This window comes from Mobula hypostoma (genome assembly GCF_963921235.1).
Source record: "Mobula hypostoma chromosome 4 unlocalized genomic scaffold, sMobHyp1.1 SUPER_4_unloc_1, whole genome shotgun sequence".
NCBI lineage: Eukaryota > Metazoa > Chordata > Chondrichthyes > Myliobatiformes > Myliobatidae > Mobula > Mobula hypostoma.
In genome coordinates this window covers 137,068-160,073 of record NW_026948111.1, presented here as the reverse complement: position 1 = coordinate 160,073, position 23,006 = coordinate 137,068, and the positions used below count along the sequence as shown (strand labels likewise).

At 49.1% G+C, this 23,006-nt stretch overlaps 1 protein-coding gene across 5 annotated transcripts in view; it reads left to right on the top strand.

Moving 5' to 3' along the window:
* Positions 1-23,006, top strand: part of LOC134341100 (dynactin subunit 1-like) — a 114,644-nt gene that overhangs the window by 19,822 nt on the left and 71,816 nt on the right. For 3 of the 5 annotated variants that reach the window (XM_063038853.1, XM_063038852.1, XM_063038855.1), the window contains exon 1: positions 10,284-10,614. The exons of 1 other annotated variant lie outside the window; for it this stretch is intronic. In XM_063038853.1, coding sequence (XP_062894923.1) covers positions 10,543-10,614 — 72 coding nt within the window. In that variant the 5' untranslated portion in view covers positions 10,284-10,542. Of the gene's footprint in view, positions 1-10,283; positions 10,615-23,006 lie in introns of those variants that run through there. One more of the 5 variants, XM_063038856.1, reaches the window with a different exon arrangement.

Below are 23,006 nucleotides of genomic sequence, written 5' to 3'. Positions count from 1 at the left end.
TTGTGGTGTGTGTGTGAGTGTGGGGTGATGGATTGTGGTGTGTGTGTGAGTGTGGGGTGATGGATTGTGAGTGTTGGGTGATGGATTGTGGTGTGTGTGTGAGTGTGAGGTGATGGATTGTGGTGTGTGTGTGAGTGTGGGGTGATGGATTGTGAGTGTGGGGTGATGGATTGTGGTGTGTGTGTGAGTGTGAGGTGATGGATTGTGGTGTGTGTGTGAGTGTTGGGTGATGGATTGTGGTGTGTGTGTGAGTGTGGGGTGATGGATTGTGGTGTGTGGGGTGATGGATTGTGGTGTGTGTGAGTGTGGGGTGATGGATTGTGGTGTGTGTGTGAGTGTTGGGTGATGGATTGTGGTGTGTGTGTGAGTGTGGGGTGATGGATTGTGGTGTGTGGGGTGATGGATTGTGGTGTGTGGGGTGATGGATTGTGGTGTGTGTGTGAGTGTGGGGTGATGGATTGTGGTGTGTGTGAGTGTGGGGTGATGGATTGTGAGTGTGGGGTGATGGATTGTGGTGTGTGGGGTGATGGTTTGTGGTGTGTGTGAGTGTGGGGTGATGGATTGTGGTGTGTGGGGTGATGGATTGTGGTGTGTGTGTGAGTGTGGAGTGATGGATTGTGGTGTGTGTGAGTGTGGGGTGATGGATTGTGAGTGTGGGGTGATGGATTGTGGTGTGTGGGGTGATGGATTGTGGTGTGTGTGAGTGTGGGGTGATGGATTGTGGTGTGTGGGGTGATGGATTGTGGTGTGTGTGTGAGTGTGGGGTGATGGATTGTGGTGTGTGTGAGTGTGGGGTGATGGATTGTGAGTGTGGGGTGATGGATTGTGGTGTGTGGGGTGATGGATTGTGGTGTGTGTGTGTGAGTGTGGGGTGATGGATTGTGGTGTGTGTGTGAGTGTGGGGTGATGGATTGTGGTGTGTGTGTGTGTGAGTGTGGGGTGATGGATTGTGGTGTGTGGGGTGATGGATTGTGGTGTGTGTGTGAGTGTGGGGTGATGGATTGTGGTGTGTGTGGTGTGTGTGGTGATGGATTGTGGTGTGTGTGTGAGTGTGGGGTGATGGATTGCGGTGTGTGTGTGAGTGTGGGGTGATGGATTGTGGTGTGTGGGGTGATGGATTGCGGTGTGTGTGTGAGTGTGGGGTGATGGATTGTGGTGTGTGTGGTGTGTGGGGTGATGGATTGTGGTGTGTGTGTGAGTGTGGGGTGATGGATTGTGGTGTGTGTGTGAGTGTGGGGTGATGGATTGTGGTGTGTGTGTGAGTGTGGGGTGATGGATTGTGGTGTGTGTGAGTGTGGGGTGATGGATTGTGGTGTGTGTGTGAGTGTGGGGTGATGGATGGTGGTGTGTGTGTGAGTGTGGGGTGATGGATTGTGGTGTGTGTGTGAGTGTGGGGTTATGGATTGTGGTGTGTGTGTGTGAGTGTGGGGTGATGGATTGTGGTGTGAGTGTGGGGTGATGGATTGTGGTGTGTGTGGGGTGATGGATTGTGGTGTGTGTGTGAGTGTGGGGTGATGGATTGTGGTGTGTGTGTGAGTGTGGGGTGACGGATTGTGGTGTGTGGGGTGATGGATTGTGGTGTGTGTGTGAGTGTGGAGTGATGGATTGTGTGTGGGATGATGGATTGTGGTGTGTGTGTGGGGTGATGGATTGTGGTGTGTGTGTGTGGGGTGATGGATTGTGGTGTGTGGGGTGATGGATTGTGGTGTGGTGTGTGTGTGGGGTGATGGATTGTGGTGTGAGTGTGGGGTGATGGATTGTGGTGTGTGTGTGGTGTGTGGGGTGATGGATTGTGGTGTGTGTGTGAGTGTGGGGTGATGGATTGTGGTGTGTGTGTGAGTGTGGGGTGATGGATTGTGGTGTGTGTGTGAGTGTGGGGTGATGGATTGTGGTGTGTGTGAGTGTGGGGTGATGGATTGTGGTGTGTGTGTGAGTGTGGGGTGATGGATTGTGGTGTGTGTGTGAGTGTGGGGTGATGGATTGTGGTGTGTGTGAGTGTGGGGTGATGGATTGTGGTGTGTGTGAGTGTGGGGTGATGGATTGTGGTGTGTGTGTGAGTGTGGGGTGATGGATTGTGGTGTGTGTGTGAGTGTGGGGTGATGGATTGTGGTGTGTGTGAGTGTGGGGTGATGGATTGTGGTGTGTGTGTGAGTGTGGGGTGATGGATTGTGGTGTGTGTGTGTGTGAGTGTGGGGTGATGGATTGTGGTGTGTGTGTGAGTGTGGGGTGATGGATTGTGGTGTGTGTGTGTGTGTGAGTGTGGGGTGATGGATTGTGGTGTGTGTGGTGTGTGCGGTGATGGATTGTGGTGTGTGTGTGAGTGTGGGGTGATGGATTGTGGTGTGTGGGGTGATGGATTGTGGTGTGTGTGTGAGTGTGGGGTGATGGATTGTGGTGTGTGTGTGAGTGTGGGGTGATGGATTGTGGTGTGTGAGTGTGGTGTGATGGATTGTGGTGTGTGTGGGGTGATGGATTGTGGTGTGTGTGGTGTGTGGGGTGATGGATTGTGGTGTGTGTGTGAGTGTGGGGTGATGGATTTTGGTGTGTGTGTGAGTGTGGGGTGATGGATTGTGGTGTGTGGGGTGATGGATTGTGGTGTGTGTGGTGTGTGGGGTGATGGATTGTGGTGTGTGTGTGAGTGTGGGGTGATGGATTGTGGTGTGTGTGTGAGTGTGGGGTTATGGATTGTGAGTGTGGGGTGATGGATTGTGGTGTGTGTGTGAGTATGGGGTGATGGATTGTGGTGTGTGTGTGAGTGTGGGGTGATGGATTGTGGTGTGTGGGGTGATGGATTGTGGTGTGTGTGTGAGTGTGGGGTGATGGATTGTGGTGTGTGTGTGAGTGTGGGGTGATGGATTGTGGTGTGTGTGTGAGTGTGGGGTGATGGATTGTGGTGTGTGTGAGTGTGGGGTGATGGATTGTGGTGTGTGTGTGAGTGTGGGGTGATGGATTGTGGTGTGTGTGTGTGTGAGTGTGGGGTGATGGATTGTGGTGTGTGTGTGAGTGTGGGGTGATGGATTGTGGTGTGTGTGTGTGAGTGTGGGGTGATGGATTGTGGTGTGTGTGGTGTGTGCGGTGATGGATTGTGGTGTGTGTGTGAGTGTGGGGTGATGGATTGTGGTGTGTTGGGTGATGGATTGTGGTGTGTGTGTGAGTGTGGGGTGATGGATTGTGGTGTGTGTGTGAGTGTGGGGTGATGGATTGTGGTGTGTGAGTGTGGGGTGATGGATTGTGGTGTGTGTGGGGTGATGGATTGTGGTGTGTGTGGTGTGTGGGGTGATGGATTGTGGTGTGTGTGTGAGTGTGGGGTGATGGATTTTGGTGTGTGTGTGAGTGTGGGGTGATGGATTGTGGTGTGTGGGGTGATGGATTGTGGTGTGTGTGTGAGTGTGGGGTGATGGATTTTGGTGTGTGTGTGAGTGTGGGGTGATGGATTGTGGTGTGTGGGGTGATGGATTGTGGTGTGTGTGGTGTGTGGGGTGATGGATTGTGGTGTGTGTGTGAGTGTGGGGTGATGGATTGTGGTGTGTGGGGTGATGGATTGTGGTGTGTGTGTGAGTGTGGGGTTATGGATTGTGAGTGTGGGGTGATGGATTGTGGTGTGTGTGTGAGTATGGGGTGATGGATTGTGGTGTGTGTGTGAGTGTGGGGTGATGGATTGTGGTGTGTGGGGTGATGGATTGTGGTGTGTGTGTGAGTGTGGGGTGATGGATTGTGGTGTGTGTGTGAGTGTGGGGTGATGGATTGTGAGTGTGGGGTGATGGATTGTGGTGTGTGTGTGAGTGTGGGGCGATGGATTGTGAGTGTGGGGTGATGGATTGTGGTGTGTGTGTGAGTGTGGGGTGATGGATTGTGAGTGTGGGGTGATGGATTGTGGTGTGTGTGTGAGTGTGGTGTGATGGATTGTGGTGTGTATGTGAGTGTGGGGTGATGGATTGTGGTGTGTGTGTGAGTGTGGGGTGATGAATTGTGGTGTGTGTGAGCGTGGGGTGATGGCTTGTGGTGTGTGTGTGAGTGTGGGGTGATGGATTGTGGTGTGTGTGTGAGTGTGGGGTGATGGATTGTGGTGTGTGTGAGTGTGGGGTGATGGATTGTGGTGTGTGTGTGAGTGTGGGGTGATGGATTGTGGTGTGTGTGAGTGTGGGGTGATGGATTGTGGTGTGTGTGTGAGTGTGGGGTGATGGATTGTGTTGTGTGTGTGAGTGTGGGGTGATGGATTGTGGTGTGTGTGTGAGTGTGGGGTGATGGATTGTGGTGTGTGTGTGAGTGTGGTGTGATGGATTGTGGTGTGTGTGAGTGTGGTGTGATGGATTGTGGTGTGTGTGTGGTGTGTGGGGTGATGGATTGTGGTGTGTGTGTGAGTGTGGGGTGATGGATTGTGGTGTGTGTGTGAGTGTGGGGTGATGGATTGTGAGTGTGGGGTGATGGATTGTGGTGTGTATGTGAGTGTGGGGTGATGGATTGTGAGTGTGGGGTGATGGATTGTGGTGTGTGTGTGAGTGTGGGGTGATGGATTGTGGTGTGTGGGGTGATGGATTGTGGCGTGTGTGTGAGCGTGGGGTGATGGATTGTGGCGTGTGTGTGAGTGTGGGGTGATGGATTGTGGTTTGTGTGTGAGTGTGGGGTGATGGATTGTGATGTGTGTGTGAGTGTGGGGTGATGGATTGTGAGTGTGGGGTGATGGATTGTGAGTGTGGGGTGATGGATTGTGGTGTGTGTGTGAGTGTGGGGTGATGGATTGTGGTGTGTGTGAGTGTGGGGTGATGGATTGTGGCGTGTGTGTGAGTGTGGGGTGATGGATTGTGGTGTGTGTGAGTGTGGGGTGATGGATTGTGGTGTGTGTGAGTGTGGGGTGATGGATTGTGGTGTGTGTGTGAGTGTGGGGTGATGGATTTTGGTGTGTGTGTGAGTGTGGGGTGATGGATTGTGAGTGTGGGGTGATGGATTGTGGTGTGTGGGGTGATGGATTGTGGTGTGTGTGTGAGTGTGGGGTGATGGATTTTGGTGTGTGTGTGAGTGTGGGGTGATGGATTGTGAGTGTGGGGTGATGGATTGTGGTGTGTGGGGTGATGGATTGTGGTGTGTGTGTGAGTGTGGGGTGATGGATTTTGGTGTGTGTGTGAGTGTGGGGTGATGGATTGTGAGTGTGGGGTGATGGATTGTGGTGTGTGGGGTGATGGATTGTGGTGTGTGTGTGAGTGTGGGGTGATGGATTTTGGTGTGTGTGTGAGTGTGGGGTGATAGATTGTGAGTGTGGGGTGATGGATTGTGGTGTGTGGGGTGATGGATTGTGGTGTGTGTGTGAGTGTGGGGTGATGGATTGTGAGTGTGGGGTGATGGATTGTGGTGTGTGGGGTGATGGATTGTGGTGTGTGTGTGAGTGTGGGGTGATGGATTGTGAGTGTGGGGTGATGGATTGTGGTGTGTGGGGTGATGGATTGTGGTGTGTGTGTGAGTGTGGGGTGATGGATTGTGAGTGTGGGGTGATGGATTGTGGTGTGTGGTGTGATGGATTGTGGTGTGTGTGTGAGTGTGGGGTGATGGATTGTGAGTGTGGGGTGATGGATTGTGGTGTGTGGGGTGATGGATTGTGCTGTGTGTGTGAGTGTGGGGTGATGGATTGTGGTGTGTGGGGTGATGGATTGTGGTGTGTGAGTGTGGGGTGATGGATTGTGGTGTGTGGGGTGATGGATTGTGGTGTGTGTGTGAGTGTGGGGTGATGGATTGTGAGTGTGGGGTGATGGATTGTGGTGTGTATGTGAGTGTGGGGTGATGGATTGTGAGTGTTGGGTTATGGATTGTGGTGTGTGTGTGAGTGTGAGGTGATGGATTGTGGTGTGTGTGTGAGTGTGGGGTGATGGATTGTGGTGTGTGTGTGAGTGTGGGGTGATGGATTGTGAGTGTTGGGTGATGGATTGTGGTGTGTGTGTGAGTGTGAGGTGATGGATTGTGGTGTGTGTGTGAGTGTGGGGTGATGGATTGTGAGTGTGGGGTGATGGATTGTGGTGTGTGTGTGAGTGTGAGGTGATGGATTGTGGTGTGTGTGTGAGTGTTGGGTGATGGATTGTGGTGTGTGTGTGAGTGTGGGGTGATGGATTGTGGTGTGTGGGGTGATGGATTGTGGTGTGTGTGAGTGTGGGGTGATGGATTGTGGTGTGTGTGAGTGTGGGGTGATGGATTGTGGTGTGTGTGTGAGTGTGAGGTGATGGATTGTGGTTGTGTGTGAGTGTGGGGTGATGGATTGTGGTGTGTGGGGTGATGGATTGTGGTGTGTGTGTGAGTGTGGGGTTATGGATTGTGAGTGTGGGGTGATGGATTGTGGTGTGTGTGTGAGTATGGGGTGATGGATTGTGGTGTGTGTGTGAGTGTGGGGTGATGGATTGTGGTGTGTGGGGTGATGGATTGTGTGTGTGTGAGTGTGGGGTGATGGATTGTGGTGTGTGTGTGAGTGTGGGGTGATGGATTGTGAGTGTGGGGTGATGGATTGTGGTGTGTGTGTGAGTGTGGGGCGATGGATTGTGAGTGTGGGGTGATGGATTGTGGTGTGTGTGTGAGTGTGGGGTGATGGATTGTGAGTGTGGGGTGATGGATTGTGGTGTGTGTGTGAGTGTGGTGTGATGGATTGTGGTGTGTATGTGAGTGTGGGGTGATGGATTGTTGTGTGTGTGTGAGTGTGGGGTGATGAATTGTGGTGTGTGTGAGCGTGGGGTGATGGCTTGTGGTGTGTGTGTGAGTGTGGGGTGATGGATTGTGGTGTGTGTGTGAGTGTGGGGTGATGGATTGTGGTGTGTGTGAGTGTGGGGTGATGGATTGTGGTGTGTGTGTGAGTGTGGGGTGATGGATTGTGGTGTGTGTGAGTGTGGGGTGATGGATTGTGGTGTGTGTGTGAGTGTGGGGTGATGGATTGTGTTGTGTGTGTGAGTGTGGGGTGATGGATTGTGGTGTGTGTGTGAGTGTGGGGTGATGGATTGTGGTGTGTGTGTGAGTGTGGGGTGATGGATTGTGGTGTGTGTGAGTGTGGTGTGATGGATTGTGGTGTGTGTGTGGTGTGTGGGGTGATGGATTGTGGTGTGTGTGTGAGTGTGGGGTGATGGATTGTGGTGTGTGTGTGAGTGTGGGGTGATGGATTGTGGTGTGTGTGTGAGTGTGGGGTGATGGATTGTGAGTGTGGGGTGATGGATTGTGGTGTGTATGTGAGTGTGGGGTGATGGATTGTGAGTGTGGGGTGATGGATTGTGGTGTGTGTGTGAGTGTGGGGTGATGGATTGTGGTGTGTGGGGTGATGGAGTGTGGCGTGTGTGTGTGCGTGGGGTGATGGATTGTGGCGTGTGTGTGAGTGTGGGGTGATGGATTGTGGTTTGTGTGTGAGTGTGGGGTGATGGATTGTGATGTGTGTGTGAGTGTGGGGTGATGGATTGTGAGTGTGGGGTGATGGATTGTGAGTGTGGGGTGATGGATTGTGGTGTGTGTGTGAGTGTGGGGTGATGGATTGTGGTGTGTGTGAGTGTGGGGTGATGGATTGTGGCGTGTGTGTGAGTGTGGGGTGATGGATTGTGGTGTGTGTGAGTGTGGGGTGATGGATTGTGGTTTGTGTGAGTGTGGGGTGATGGATTGTGGTGTGTGTGTGAGTGTGGGGTGATGGATTTTGGTGTGTGTGTGAGTGTGGGGTGATGGATTGTGAGTGTGGGGTGATGGATTGTGGTGTGTGGGGTGATGGATTGTGGTGTGTGTGTGAGTGTGGGGTGATGGATTTTGGTGTGTGTGTGAGTGTGTGGTGATGGATTGTGAGTGTGGGGTGATGGATTGTGGTGTGTGGGGTGATGGATTGTGGTGTGTGTGTGAGTGTGGGGTGATGGATTTTGGTGTGTGTGTGAGTGTGGGGTGATGGATTGTGAGTGTGGGGTGATGGATTGTGGTGTGTGGGGTGATGGATTGTGGTGTGTGTGTGAGTGTGGGGTGATGGATTTTGGTGTGTGTGTGAGTGTGGGGTGATAGATTGTGAGTGTGGGGTGATGGATTGTGGTGTGTGGGGTGATGGATTGTGGTGTGTGTGTGAGTGTGGGGTGATGGATTGTGAGTGTGGGGTGATGGATTGTGGTGTGTGGGGTGATGGATTGTGGTGTGTGTGTGAGTGTGGGGTGATGGATTGTGAGTGTGGGGTGATGGATTGTGGTGTGTGGGGTGATGGATTGTGGTGTGTGTGTGAGTGTGGGGTGATGGATTGTGAGTGTGGGGTGATGGATTGTGGTGTGTGGGGTGATGGATTGTGGTGTGTGTGTGAGTGTGGGGTGATGGATTGTGAGTGTGGGGTGATGGATTGTGGTGTGTGGGGTGATGGATTGTGCTGTGTGTGTGAGTGTGGGGTGATGGATTGTGGTGTGTGGGGTGATGGATTGTGGTGTGTGAGTGTGGGGTGATGGATTGTGGTGTGTGGGGTGATGGATTGTGGTGTGTGTGTGAGTGTGGGGTGATGGATTGTGAGTGTGGGGTGATGGATTGTGGTGTGTATGTGAGTGTGGGGTGATGGATTGTGAGTGTTGGGTGATGGATTGTGGTGTGTGTGTGAGTGTGAGGTGATGGATTGTGGTGTGTGTGTGAGTGTGGGGTGATGGATTGTTGTGTGTGTGTGAGTGTGGGGTGATGGATTGTGAGTGTTGGGTGATGGATTGTGGTGTGTGTGTGAGTGTGAGGTGATGGATTGTGGTGTGTGTGTGAGTGTGGGGTGATGGATTGTGAGTGTGGGGTGATGGATTGTGGTGTGTGTGTGAGTGTGAGGTGATGGATTGTGGTGTGTGTGTGAGTGTTGGGTGATGGATTGTGGTGTGTGTGTGAGTGTGGGGTGATGGATTGTGGTGTGTGGGGTGATGGATTGTGGTGTGTGTGAGTGTGGGGTGATGGATTGTGGTGTGTGTGTGAGTGTGAGGTGATGGATTGTGGTTGTGTGTGAGTGTTGGGTGATGGATTGTGGTGTGTGTGTGAGTGTGAGGTGATGGATTGTGGTGTGTGTGTGAGTGTTGGGTGATGGATTGTGGTGTGTTTGTGAGTGTGGGGTGATGGATTGTGGTGTGTGGGGTGATGGATTGTGGTGTGTGGGGTGATGGATTGTGGTGTGTGTGTGAGTGTGGGGTGATGGATTGTGGTGTGTGTGAGTGTGGGGTGATGGATTGTGAGTGTGGGGTGATGGATTGTGGTGTGTGGGGTGATGGATTGTGGTGTGTGGGGTGATGGATTGTGGTGTGTGTGTGTGTGGGGTGTTGGATTGTGGTGTGTGGGGTGATGGATTGTGGTGTGTGTGTGAGTGTGGGGTGATGGATTGTGGTGTGTGTGAGTGTGGGGTGATGGATTGTGAGTGTGGGGTGATGGATTGTGGTGTGTGGGGTGATGGATTGTGGTGTGTGTGAGTGTGGGGTGATGGATTGTGGTGTGTGGGGTGATGGATTGTGGTGTGTGTGTGAGTGTGGGGTGATGGATTGTGGTGTGTGTGTGAGTGTGGGGTGATGGATTGTGGTGTGTGTGAGTGTGGGGTGATGGATTGTGAGTGTGGGGTGATGGATTGTGGTGTGTGGGGTGATGGATTGTGGTGTGTGTGAGTGTGGGGTGATGGATTGTGGTGTGTGTGTGAGTGTGGGGTGATGGATTGTGGTGTGTGGGGTGATGGATTGTGGTGTGTGTGTGAGTGTGGGGTGATGGATTGTGGTGTGTGGGGTGATGGATTGTGGTGTGTGTGAGTGTGGGGTGATGGATTGTGGTGTGTGGGGTGATGGATTGTGGTGTGTGTGAGTGTGGGGTGATGGATTGTGGTGTGTGGGGTGATGGATTGTGTTGTGTGTGTGAGTGTGGGGTGATGGATTGTGGTGTGTGGGGTGATGGATTGTGGTGTGTGTGTGAGTGTGGGGTGATGGATTGTGGTGTGTGGGGTGATGGATTGTGGTGTGTGTGTGAGTGTGGGGTGATGGATTGTGGTGTGTGGGGTGATGGATTGTGGTGTGTGTGAGTGTGGGGTGATGGATTGTGGTGTGTGGGGTGATGGATTGTGGTGTGTGTGAGTGTGGGGTGATGGATTGTGGTGTGTGGGGTGATGGATTGTGGTGTGTGTGAGTGTGGGGTGATGGATTGTGGTGTGTGGGGTGATGGATTGTGGTGTGTGTGAGTGTGGGGTGATGGATTGTGGTGTGTGGGGTGATGGATTGTGTTGTGTGCGCAGCTCGCTGTGCTCACTCTGAATGGACAGTTGTGCGACGCAGACTCTGTGATCCCGGTTTTTTCAGTGTTCTGTTGTGAGCGCTAGGACCCAGCGGCCGCACTGACGCAGCATCTGCGCTTTCATCAGCTGCTGGTGTGTGGAGACCAGCGCCGGCAGTGGCAGCGGGGCCGAGTCCGTGTCCCGGCAGCGAGTCCGAGTCCGGACACTGGCAGCGGGGCCGAGTACCGTATTTCCTTGTCGGCTACAACACAGTTGAGCCGGCCGCCGGGTCTGGGCCAGAATAGTAGACAGACAGCGGACACCGGAGTTGGGCTGAGCACCGGAGACCGCGCTCCGGCATGAGACCGGCTCTGAGCCCGGTGGCGCCCCCAGGCCCAATTCCTCGGGGCGTCAACAAACGGCAGCAGCGGGTATGAAACTGGGGCTGTGCGGCGGTACTGAGAGTCTCCGTGTTGGAGGGGCAGTGAGTGAGAGTCACTGTGGGGTGGGGACGGGAGTGAGGGTGCGACCTTTGAGTGGAACCCTACTGAGGGACCGTCCCTGTGGGAGGGGCGGGACTGAGGGACCGTCCCTGTGGGAGGGGCGGGACTGAGGGACCGTCCCTGTGGGAGGGGCGGGACTGAGGGAACATCCCGGTGGTGGTGGGGAACATCAAACTGGAAGGGACAGTACTGAGGGAGCACCACTGTGTGGCTGTGGACGCACTAAGACCATAAGGCTATAAGATCTGGAAACAGAATTAGGCTATTTGGCCCATCGAGTCTGCTCTGCCATTTCTTCTTGGCTGATCCAATTTTCCTCTCAGCCCCAATCTCCTGCCTTCTCCCCCTAACTCTTCATCTCTTGACCAATCCGTCAACCTCTGCCTTCAATATACAGAAAGGCTTGGCCTCCATATCTGCCTGTGGCAAAGGATTCCACATATTCACTGCTCTCTGGCGGAAGAAATGGTTCCTCACCTCAGTTCTAAAAACACACACATCTATTCTGACGCCGTGTACTCTGGTCCCAGCAAAGGAAATATCCTCTCCACATCCACTCTATGAAGGCCTTTCACCATTAGATAGGTTTCAGTGAGGTCACCCCTCATTCTTCTGAAAACAAGCTCAGAGCTATCAAACATTCTTCGTATGACAAACCATTGAATCCTAGAATCACTTTTGTCAACCTCCTTTGAACCCTCTCCAGTTTCAGCGCATCTTTCTAAGAGGCATTTGATAAGGTCCCACACGTGAGGCTGCTAAACAAGATGATATAACGGGAAAGATACTGGTATGGATAGAGGAATGGCTGACAGGCAGGAGGCAGTGAGTGGGAATAAAGAGGGCCTTTGGTTGACTGCCCAGTGACCAGTGGTGTTCGTCAGTGGTCAGTACTTTTCACATTGTCTGTCAATAATTTGTATAATGGAATTGATGGTTTTGTGGCAAAGTCTGTGGATGATACGAAGTTAGGTGGAGTAGTAAGTTGTGCTGAGGAAGCAATGCAATTGCAGCAGGACTTAGACAAATTGGAAGAATGGGCAAAAGAGTGGCAAATGGAAGTAAGTGGGAACGTATGATAATGCATTTTGGTAAAAGGAACAATAGTGCAGACTATTATCTAAATGGGGAAAAGGTTCAAACATCAGAGATGCAGAGGGACTGGGGAGTCCTCGTGCAAGACTCCCAGAAGGTTAATTTACAGGTCGAGTCTGTGGTAAAGAAGGCAAATGCAAAGTTAGCATTTATTTCAAGGGGAATAGAATATAAAAACAAGGAGATAATGCTGAGCCTTTATAAGACACTAGTTAGGCCACACTTGGAGTATTGTCAACCGTTTAGATTTTTTATTTAGATTATGAAGACACAAAATCCTCTTTTATTGTCATTTAGTAATGCATGCATTAAGAAATGATACAATATTTCCTCCGGTGTGATATCACAAAACACAGGACAGACCAAGACTGAAAAAACTTACAAAACCACATAATTATAACATATATTTACAACAGTGCAACAATACCATAACTTGATGAAGAAGTCCATGAGCACAGTAAAAAGTTCAAAGTCTCTCAAATGTCCCACATTTCACGCAGACGGGAGAAGGAAGAAAAACTCTCCCTGCCATACCCGACCACGGTCCGACTCTGAGTCATCCAAAAACTTCGAGCTCTGATCTGCTCTCCGACACAGAGTACTGAGTGCCATCTCTATCCAAACGATTCGACCTCCATCTCGGTTGCCAACAGCAGGCAAAGCCAGGGATTTTGAGGCCTTCCCACTGAAAGATTCCCAATCACGTAGTAACAACAGTAGCAAACTGGCGTTTCAGAAATTTTCCCAGATGTTTCTCTGTGTTTTCACATCCGTCTCCATCATATGGGTTTGGGCCCCGTATCTCAGAAAAGATATGTTGTCAGTGGAGAGAGTTCAGAGGAGGTTTATGAGGATGATTCTGGGAATGAAGGGGTTAACATATGAGGAGCATTTGACAAGAGGAGCTTTGGGCCTGTACTCACTGGAACTTAGAAGAATGCGTTGGGATCTCATTGAAACCTATTGAATGTTGAAAGGACTAGATAGGGTGGATGTGGAGAGATGTTTCCTATGGTGGGGGTATCCAGAACTAGAGGGCACAGCCTCAGAATTGAGGGATGACCTTTTGGAACAGAGGTAAGGTGAAATTTCTTTAGCCAGAGACTATACTGAATCTGTAGAATGCTCTGTCACGGTGGAGGCCAAGTCTGTGAGTGTATTTCAGGCAGAAATTGATAGTTTCCTGATCAGTCAGGGCATCAAAGGATATGGTGAATTTGATCACTTACCCCGAAGGGTTCTTTTACCTTAAGCTCCCTAATCAATTCTGGTTCATTGAACAACACCCAATCCAGAATAGCTGATCCCCAGTGGGCTCAACCATCAGCTGATCTCAAAAGCCATCTCGCAGGCACTCTAGAAATTTCCCCTCCTGTAATCCAGCACCAGTCTGATTTTTCCGATGTCTGCATTATGAAATCCTCCATGACTATAGTAGCACTGCCCTTTTAGCATGCATTTTCTGTCTCCTGCTGTAATTTGTCAGTCACATCCTTACTACTCTATACACGACTCCCATCAGGGTCTTTTTAACCTTACAGTTCCTCAGTCCTGTCCACAATGATGCAGGACCTTCTGACCCTGTGCCACCTCTTTCTAATGATTTGATTTTTTTCACCAACAGAGCAACACCACCCCCTTTGCCTTCCTGCCTGTCCTTTCGATACAATGTGTATCCTTGGACATTAAGCTCCCAGCTATAATCTTTCAGCCATGATTCAGTGATGCCTACAATATCATACATGCCAATCTGCAACTATGCTGCAAGTTCATCTGCCTTATTCTGTACACTACATGCATTCAGATGACACCTTCAGTCATATTCCTGTATTCCCCTTTTGATTTTGTCCGCTTTTTACTTTGCAACTCATCCTGTTGACTGCAGTTTCATCCTATCAACAGCCTTTCCTCACAACTCAGCCAGCTACCTCAGCTTCAGCATTATCATTCACCTTTCCTACAATACGTCTTGTATTGACATGTTGTTGTTGTTGTTCGTCCTTCGTAGTCAAAGATGACTATAGCTTCCAAGTCAAATAGGAGATTGGTGGCTGTGGGTCCGGAGGTGACTGATGAGGCCAATCCGGGCCCTGAAGGCTCGTGCACATGTGGGACACAAGTGGGAAGGGGGCTGTCATGGCAGTGGATGCTGCTCAGGCCTTGCGCACAGCACGCTTTCGTTGCGCCTCGATGATGCGCCTGACTTCAGCTGCACGGGCTCCTGTGGTGATCTTGCTGCGCCAAGCTGGACGGTCGAGGGCAAGTGTCTCCCACATGTTGATGTCGACGCCCAGGCCTTTGACATTGACATATATGCAGCTCAGCACACCAGTTGCACCATGTTCAACATTTTGATTCGTTACTTTGTCTGAGGTCTTACCAGCATCTGCCTCCACAACCTCTCCACTGACTGTTCCAGCTTTTTCGTTCCTATCTCCCTGCAACTCTGGTTTAAATATCAATGTGAATTGAATTTACTTTATTTCTTACATCCTTCACATACACGAGGAGTAAAAATCTTTATAGTAATTTGTAATAACTAGTATGTATATCAGGACAATTCATTTAGCATAACAATTGTATCAGTGTGAATTAATCAGTCTGATGGCCTGGTGGAAGAAGCTGTCCCAGAGCTTGTTGGTACTGGCTTTTATGCTGCGGTACTGTTTCCCAGATGGAACAGTTTGTGGTTGGGGTGACTAGGGTCCCCAATGATCTTCAGGCCCTTTTTACGCGCCTGTCTCTGTAAATGTCCTGTATAGTGGGAAATTGACAACTACAGATGCGCTGGGCTGTCCGCACCACTCTCAGCAGAGTCCTGCGATTGAGGGAAGTACAGTTCCCATACCAGGCAGTGATGCAGCCAGTCAGGATGCTCTCAATTGTGCCCCTGTAGAAAGTCCTTAGGATTTGGGGATTCATGCCAAACTCCTTCCACCGTCTGAGGTGAAAGAGACGCAGTTGTGCTTTCTTCACCACACAGCCAGTATGTGCAGTCCACGTGAGATCCTCGGGGATGTGTATGCTGAGGAACTTAAAGCTGTTCACCCTCTCAATCCCACCTTGTATACTTCTTGGGTAGCCCCAATGTGATGGCATGTACATCGGTTTCTTGAACTTCTGGTAATGCCCCCCCATCCCTCTGCTTCACGATTTCCTATCCCTTTTCCCCCCTCACTGCCCACCCATCACGTCCCACTGGCACTGCTCTCCCTGTTCTTTTTTCCACGGCCTTCTGTCTCTTCCTCCGATCAACTTCCCAGCTCTTTGCTTCATCCCCTCCTCCTTCAGGTTTCACCTCTCACCTGGTTTTTCTCTTCCCCTCCCTCACCTTTTAAATCTGCTGCTCAACTTTTTTTTCTCCTGTCCTGCCGACTGTACTCTTTTCCTAGATGCTGCCTGGCCTGCTGAGTTCCTCCAGCATTTTGTGTGTGTTGGTCCTCCCTTTAACGTAGCATCTAACTCCCTGAACTCCCTGTGTAGAATCTTGTCAGCTGTCCTACCCGTGTCACTGGTACCTACATGGACCATGGTTTCTGGCTGTTCACTTAAGAATGCTAAGGACTTGATCAGAGATGTACCAGACTCTGGCTCCTGGGAGGCAATATACCATTTGGGAATCTTGTTCTTGCCCACAGAACCTCCCGTACATTTCCCTAACTAATGAATCCCCCATCTGTGCCAGAGACTCAACCACTGTGACGTTCCTCTGTTGGGTCACCTCCCCCACCGCCCCCCACCCCGACAATATCCAAAGCAATACACCTCTGCACTGGCTCCTTAACTTCTTTCCCCTTCCTGACGGTCACCCAGTTTCCTGTGTCCCATACCTTGGGTGTAACTACCTCTCTGTGTCCTATCTCTCACCCCCGCAGCCTCCCGAGTGATCCGGGCTTTATCCAGTTCCAGCTCCAGCTCCTTCATACAGTTTGTTAGAATCTACAACTGGATGCACTTGGCGCAGCTGTAGTCGTGAGGGACTGGAGGCCTCCCTGCCTTCCCACATCCTGCAGGAGGAGCATTCAATTATTCTGTCTGTCCTAGCTGAGCAGATATAAAGAGAAAGAAAAAAATGTGAGCGTTTGTGAGGCAACTGCAGGAAACATAAAGTTGTGGTGGTAGGGGATTTTAATTTTCCATATATTGATTGGGTCTCCCATACTGTTAGGGGTCTAGATGGTTTAGAGTTTGTAAAATGTGTTCAGGAAAGTTTTCTAAATCAATATATAGAGGGACCAACTAGAGGGGATGCAATATTGGATCTCCTGTTAGGAAATGAGTTAGGACAAGTGACAGAAGTCTGTGTAGGGGAGCACTTTGGTTCCAGTGATCATAACACCATTAGTTTCAACTTGATCATGGACAAGGATAGATCTGGTCCTAGGGTTGAGGTTCTTAACTGGAAGAAGGCCAAATTTGAAGAAATGAGAAAGGATGTAAAAAGCGTGGATTGGGACAGGTTGTTCTCTGGCAAGGATGTGATCGGTAGGTGGGAAGCCTTCAAAGGAGAAATTTTGAGAGCGCAGAATTTGTATGTTCCTGTCAGGAGTAAAGGCAAAGTGAATAGGAATAAGGAACCTTGGTTCTCAAGGGATATTGCAACTCTGGTAAAGAAGAAGAGGGAGTTGTATGACATGTATAGGAAGCAGGGAGTAAATCAGGTGCTTGAGGTGTATAAGAAGTGCAAGAAAATACTTAAGAAAGAAATCAGGAGTGCTAAAAGAAGACATGAGGTTGCCTTGGCAGTCAAAGTGAAGGATAATTCAAAGAGTTTTTACAGGTATATTAAGAGCAAAAGGATTGTAAGGGATAAAATTGGTCCTCTTGAAGATCAGAGTGGTTGCCTATGTGCGGAACCAAAGGAAATGGGGGAGATCTTAAATAGGATTTTTGCATCTGTATTTACTAAGGAAACTGGCATGAAGTCTATGGAATTAGGGGAAACAAGTAGTGAGATCATGGAAACTGTACCGATCGAAAAGTAGGAGGTCCTTGCTGTCTTGAGGAAAATTAAAGTGGATAAAGCCCCGGGACCTGACAGGATGTTCCCTTGGACCTTGAAGGAGACTAGTGTTGAAATTGCAGGGGCCCTGGCTGAAATATTTAAAATGTCGCTGTCTACAGGTGAGGTGCTGGAGGATTGGAGAGTGACTCATGTTGTTCCGTTGTTTAAAAAAGGATCGAAAGTAATCTGGGAAATTATAGGCCAGTAAGTTTAACGTCGGTAGTAGGTAAGTTATTGGAGGGAGTACTAAGAGACAGAATCTACAAGCATTTGGATAGACTGGGACTTATTAGGGAGAGTCAACATGGCTTTGTGCGTGGTAGGTCATGTTTGACCAATCTATTGGAGTTTTTCGAGGAGGTTACCAGGAAAATGGATGAAGGGAAGGCAGTGGATATTGTCTGCATGGACTTCAGTAAGGCCTTTGACAAGGTCCCGCATGGGAGGTTAGTTAGGAAAATTCAGTCGCTAGGTATACATGGAGAGGTGGTAAATTGGATTAGACATTGGTTCAATGGAAGAAGCCAGAGAGTGGTGTAGAGAATTGCTTCTCCGAGTGGAGGCCTGTGACTAGTGGTGTGCCACAGGGATCAGTGCTGGGTCCATTGTTATTTGTCATCTATATCAATGATCTGGATGATAATGTGGTAAATTGGATCAGCAAGTTTGCTGATGATACAAAGATTGGAGGTGTAGTAGACAGTGAGGAAGGTTTTCAGAGCCTGCAGCGGGACTTGGACCAGCTGGAAAAATGGGCTGAAAAATGGCAGATGGAGTTTAATACAGACAAGTGTGAGGTATTGCACGTTGGAAGGACAAACCAACGTAGAACATACAGGGTTAATGGTAAGGCACTGAGGAGTGCAGTAGAACAGAGGGATCTGGGAATACAGATACAAAATTCCCTAAAAGTGGTGTCACAGGTAGATAGGGTCGTAAAGAGAGCTTTTGGTACATTGGCCTTTATTAATCAAAGTATTGAGTATAAGAGCTGGAATGTTATGATGAGGTTGTATAAGGCATTGGTGAGGCCGAATCTGGAGTATTGTGTTCAGTTTTGGTCACCAAATTACAGGAAGGATATAAATAAGGTTGAAAGAGTGCAGAGAAGGTTTACAAGGATGTTGCCGGGACTTGAGAAACTCAGTTACAGAGAAAGGTTGAATAGTTTAGGACTTTATTCTCTGGAGCATAGAAGAATGAGGGGAGATTTGATAGAGGTATATAAAATTATGATGGGTATAGACAGAGTGAATGCAAGTAGGCTTTTTCCACTGAGGCAAGGGGAGAAAAAAACCAGAGGACATGGGTTAAGAGTGAGGGGAGAAAAGTTTAAAGGGAACATTAGGGGGGGCTTCTTCACACAGAGAGTGGTGGGAGTATGGAATGAGCTGCCAGACGAGGTGGTAAATGCGGGTTCTTTTTTAACATTTAAGAATAAATTGGACAGATACATGGATGGGAGGTGTATGGAGGGATATGGTCCGTGTGCAGGTCAGTGGGACTAGGCAGAAAATGGTTCGGCACAGCCAAGAAGGGCCAAAAGGCCTGTTCCTGTGCTGTAGTTTCTATGGTTTCTATGGTTTCTTTCTTTTGCTTTCTCTGACTGAAGCCTCTCTTTGCTGAAACCTTGAAGAGCTAAAGCCTCAAGTCTCTGTCTGCTCAGACAATGGCCGCTGCTCTTGCCCTGCCTTTCTTTAATTTGCTCTTGCTAATCAATCCCAAACGCTGATTGGTCGCTGGTCAAAACACTTTTGTGCTGTACTGACCCGCTGCTACCTTTTATCCTCGGATAGTGGACCTGATTGAGGTCACCTCCTGATGTCCAGATTGGCTACTGGTCAAAACTGTGACTGGTGGTGTTCCACACGGATCTGGACTGGGGTCTCCGCAGTTGTGATATTACTCTGACTGGAGATCTCTGACTGGTGGTGTTCCACACGGATCTGGACTGGGATCTCTGTTTGATTTGGATGAAAATTAGGTGAGGTGGGTGAGTAAATTGGCAGTATTGGTGGCATTGAGAATTGTACAAAGACTACCAAAGGATACAGCATGGTATCTGTAGATGAGTTGCAGGTATGGGTGGAGAATGACAGATGGAGTTTAATCCAGGCAACTGTGATGTGCTACACTTCAGAAGGTCAAACATAAAGGAAGAGTACACAGTTAATGTCAGGATCCTTAATAGAGGCATCATGGGTCCAGGTACGTAGCTCCATAAAAGTGGCTGCTCAGGGTGACAGAGTGGTAAAGAAGGAAAATCACCATAAGATACAGGAGCAGAATTAGGCCTATCAACTCTGCTCTGCCATTTCATCATGGCTGATCCGATTTTCCCTTCTTAGTCCCAGTCTCCTGCCTTCTCCCCATATACCTTCATGTCATAATCAACATCTGCCCCAACTATACCCAATAACTTGACTTTCACAGCCACTGTGGCAACAGATTCTACAGATACACCACTCCCTGGCTGGAGAAATTCTTCCTCATCTCCATTCTAAGTGGATGTCCCACTGTTCTGAGGCTGTGTCCTCTGGACCTAGACTTCCCCACTACAGGAACCATCCTCTCCATATCCACTCTTTCGAGGCCTTTCAGCATTCTTCTGAATTCCGGTAAGTGTGGGCCCAGAGTCGTCAAGCACCGCTCAGATGACGAGCCTTTCAATCCTGGGAACATTTCCTTGAGCTTCCTTTGAATCCTCTCCAGTGTCAGCACTTCCTTTCTGAGATGAGGGGCCCAAAGCTGCTCACACTACTCCAAGTGAGGCCTCACCAGTGCTTCACAAAGTCTCAACATTACTTCCTTGCTTTTATATTCTAGTCCTCTTGAAATGAATGCTAACATCATATTTACCTCCTTCACCAGAGACTCAACGTACAAATTAACCCTTAAGGGAATCCTGCCCAAGGACTCCCAAGTTCATTTGCACCAAAGATTTTTGAATTTTCTTTCCATTTAGAAACAAGTCCATACTTTCATTTCTTCTACCAAAGTGCATGTCCGTATACTTATTTCTTCAAAGAATTCCAGCAGATTTGTCAGGCATGATTTTCCCTTGAGGAAACCATGCTGAATATGGCTTATTTGGTCACGTGCCTCCAAGTGTCCTGAAACAATTGGGTCTGACATTTTCCCATCCACTGAGGTCAACAAACGAGCCTGTAGATTCCTTTATTCCTCCTCTCTCCCTTCTTCGAGAGTGGAGTGACATTGCAATTTTCCAATCCCCCGGAACATTCCAGATTCCATTGATTCTTGAAAGATCATTACTAATGCCTTTACAATCCCATCAGCCGCCTCTTTCATAACCGTGTGGGTAAACTATTTGGGCCGGGTGACTCATCTATCTTCAAACCCTTCAGTTTCCCAGGTCCATTCTCCCCAGTAATAGTGACTTCATTTACTTCTTCAAGCCCCGACAGACTGGAACTTCTGGAATACTACTAGTGTCTTCAATATGAAGATGGCAGCAAAATACTTATTCTGTTCGTTCAACCTGAGGGGTTTTCAGTACAGAGAGCGCGGACCGAGGGTCCGTTCACACAGAGAGCGCGGACCGAGGGTCCGTTCGGTAGGGAGCGCGTGGACCGAGGGTCTGTTCTGTGCTCCGTTGTACCATTGGTGTCGCGTTAGGGTTACTTTACAGGACTAGAATCCATGTCCATATTGAAGTGTTTGCTGGTGCTGACGGAGTGGGTGAGCATCAGTAAGAACGGCAGGGAGAGGGAGAGCCGGGAGTGGAAAATTGGGAATGTCAGTGGGACGGGTATGGAGGAGTGGGAAATTGAAAATTGCAGGCAGAGGGAGATGGAGCAGTGGGAAATGGAGAATATCAGTAGGAAATGGAGAATATCAGTAGGAGGGAGACTTGGTTGTTAGAAATTGAGAATGGCAGGTAGAAGAAGATGGAGAAGGGCGAAATTGGGAATATTGGGGTGGGAGGAGGTGTGGGAAATGGAGAACGGCAGCGGGAGGGAGACAATGGGAAATTGAGAAGAGCAGACAGGAGTGGGAAATCGAGAATTGCAGGGAGAGGGAGACAGGAGTGGGAAATCGAGAATTGCAGGGAGAGGGAGACAGGAGTGGGAAATCGAGAATTGCAGGGAGAGGGAGACAGGAGTGGGAAATCGAAAATGGCAGAGGAGGGAGAGGAAATGGGTAATTGATAAAGGCAGGGAGGAGACAGGAATGGGAAATTGATAAAGGCAGAGATGGAGATGGAGGAATGGGAAATCAAGAATGGCAGAGGAGGGAGAGGGTGTGCCTCAGGGATCTCTACTGGGTCCAATGTTGTTTGTCATATACATTAATGATCTGGATGATGGGGTGGTAAATTGGATTAGTAAGTATGCAGATGATACTAAGATAGGTGGTGGTATTGTGGATGATGAGGTAGGTTTTCAAAGCTTGCAGAGAGATTCAGGTTAGTTAGAAGAGTGGGCTGAAAGATGGCAGATGGAGCTTAATGCTGATAAATGTGAAATGCTACATTTTGGTAGGACTAGTCAAAATAGGACATACATGGTAAATGGTGGGGCATTGAAGAATGCTGTAGAACAGAGGGATGTAGGAATAATGGTGCATAGTTCCCTGAAGGTGGAATCTCACGTGGATAGGGTGGTGAAGAAAGCTTTTGGTATGCTGGCCTTTATAAATCAGAGCATTGAATATAGGAGTTGGGATGTAATGTTGAAATTGTATAAGGCATTGGTAAGGCCAAATTTGGAGTATTGTGTACAGTTCTGGTCACCGAATTATAGGAAAAATGTCAATAAAATTGAGAGAGTACAGAGGAGGTTTACTAAAATGTTGCCTGGGTTTCATCTCCTAAGTTACAGAGAAAGGTTGAACAAGTTAGGTCTTTATTCTTTGGATCGTAGAAGGTTGAGGGGGGACTTGATAGAGGTGTTTAAAATTATGAGGGGGATTGATAGAGTTGATGTGGATAGGCTTTTTCCATTGAGAATGGGGAAGATTAAAACAAGAGGATATGAGTTGAGAGTTAAAGGGTAAAAGTTTAGGGGTAAGATGAGGGGGAACTTCTTTACTCAGAGAGTGGTAGCTGTGTGGAACGAGCTTCCAGCAGAAGTGGTTAAGGCAGGCTCGATATTGTCATTTACAGTAAAATTGGAGAGATATATGGACAGGAAAGGAATGGAGGGTTATGGGCTGAGTGCAGGTCGGTGGGACTAGGTGAGACTAAGAGTTTGGCATGGACCAGAAGGGCCGAGATGGCCTGTTTCCGTGCTGTAATTGTTATATGTTATATGGTTATAAGAGTGGCAGGATGATGGTGATGGAGAAGTGGGAGATTGAGAATTTCAGTGGGAGGGAGATGGAGCAGGAAATCGAAAATCGCTGCGGAAGGGGATCAAGTGGGAAATCGAGAATGGCAGCAGGAGGGAGACGGAGTGGGAAATGTGGAGAGAAGGATGATGGAAAAGGAGAAAGGAAAATTGTAAGGCTGAGAAAAGGTGGGCCGAACGCAGGCAGGGCTTGGAGCTGCGGAGTGAGTCATGCCAAATGGACAAGTCTAAACGCATCAATACATTTGCATTAAGCTGCAGAGATTAAAAGTAGGAAGACATAAATGGTGTGATGTTATTGGTGCTATGGAACTGGCTGCAGATTGGTCGAAGTGTGCATGGGGCTGGGCAATACTTTGAATGAGTGGAAAGGAGAAAGGGGGAAGAAGCTCTTTGTAAAGGAGCAATCACTGCTATTGTACTGGTGGGTGGGCATTATTTTGAGAAATCTGTGGGTGGTCAATGATAGTACAACACAGAAAACGTGGAGTTTAAGAATTTTCCCTGGACAGCAGAGGTGATGTGTGGCATGGAATTAAATTGGGAATTCAAGTAGGCTACAACTACAATCGTGAGAGACTTTATTCCTACAAGATTGACCAAACAAGTGGTCATAGTCATACTTTATTGATCCTGGGGGAAATTGGTTTTCGTTACAGTTGCACCATAAATAATTAAATAGTAATAAAACTATAAATAATAAAATAGTAATATGTAAATTATGCCAGGAAATAAGTCCTGGACCAGCCTATTGGCTCAGGGTGTCTGACCCTCCAAGGGAGGAGTTGTAAAGTTTGATGGCCACAGGCAGGAATGACTTCCTATGACACTCTGTTGCATCTCGGTGGAATGAGTCTCTGGCTGAATGTACTCCTGTGCCCACCCAGTACATTATGTAGTGGATGGGT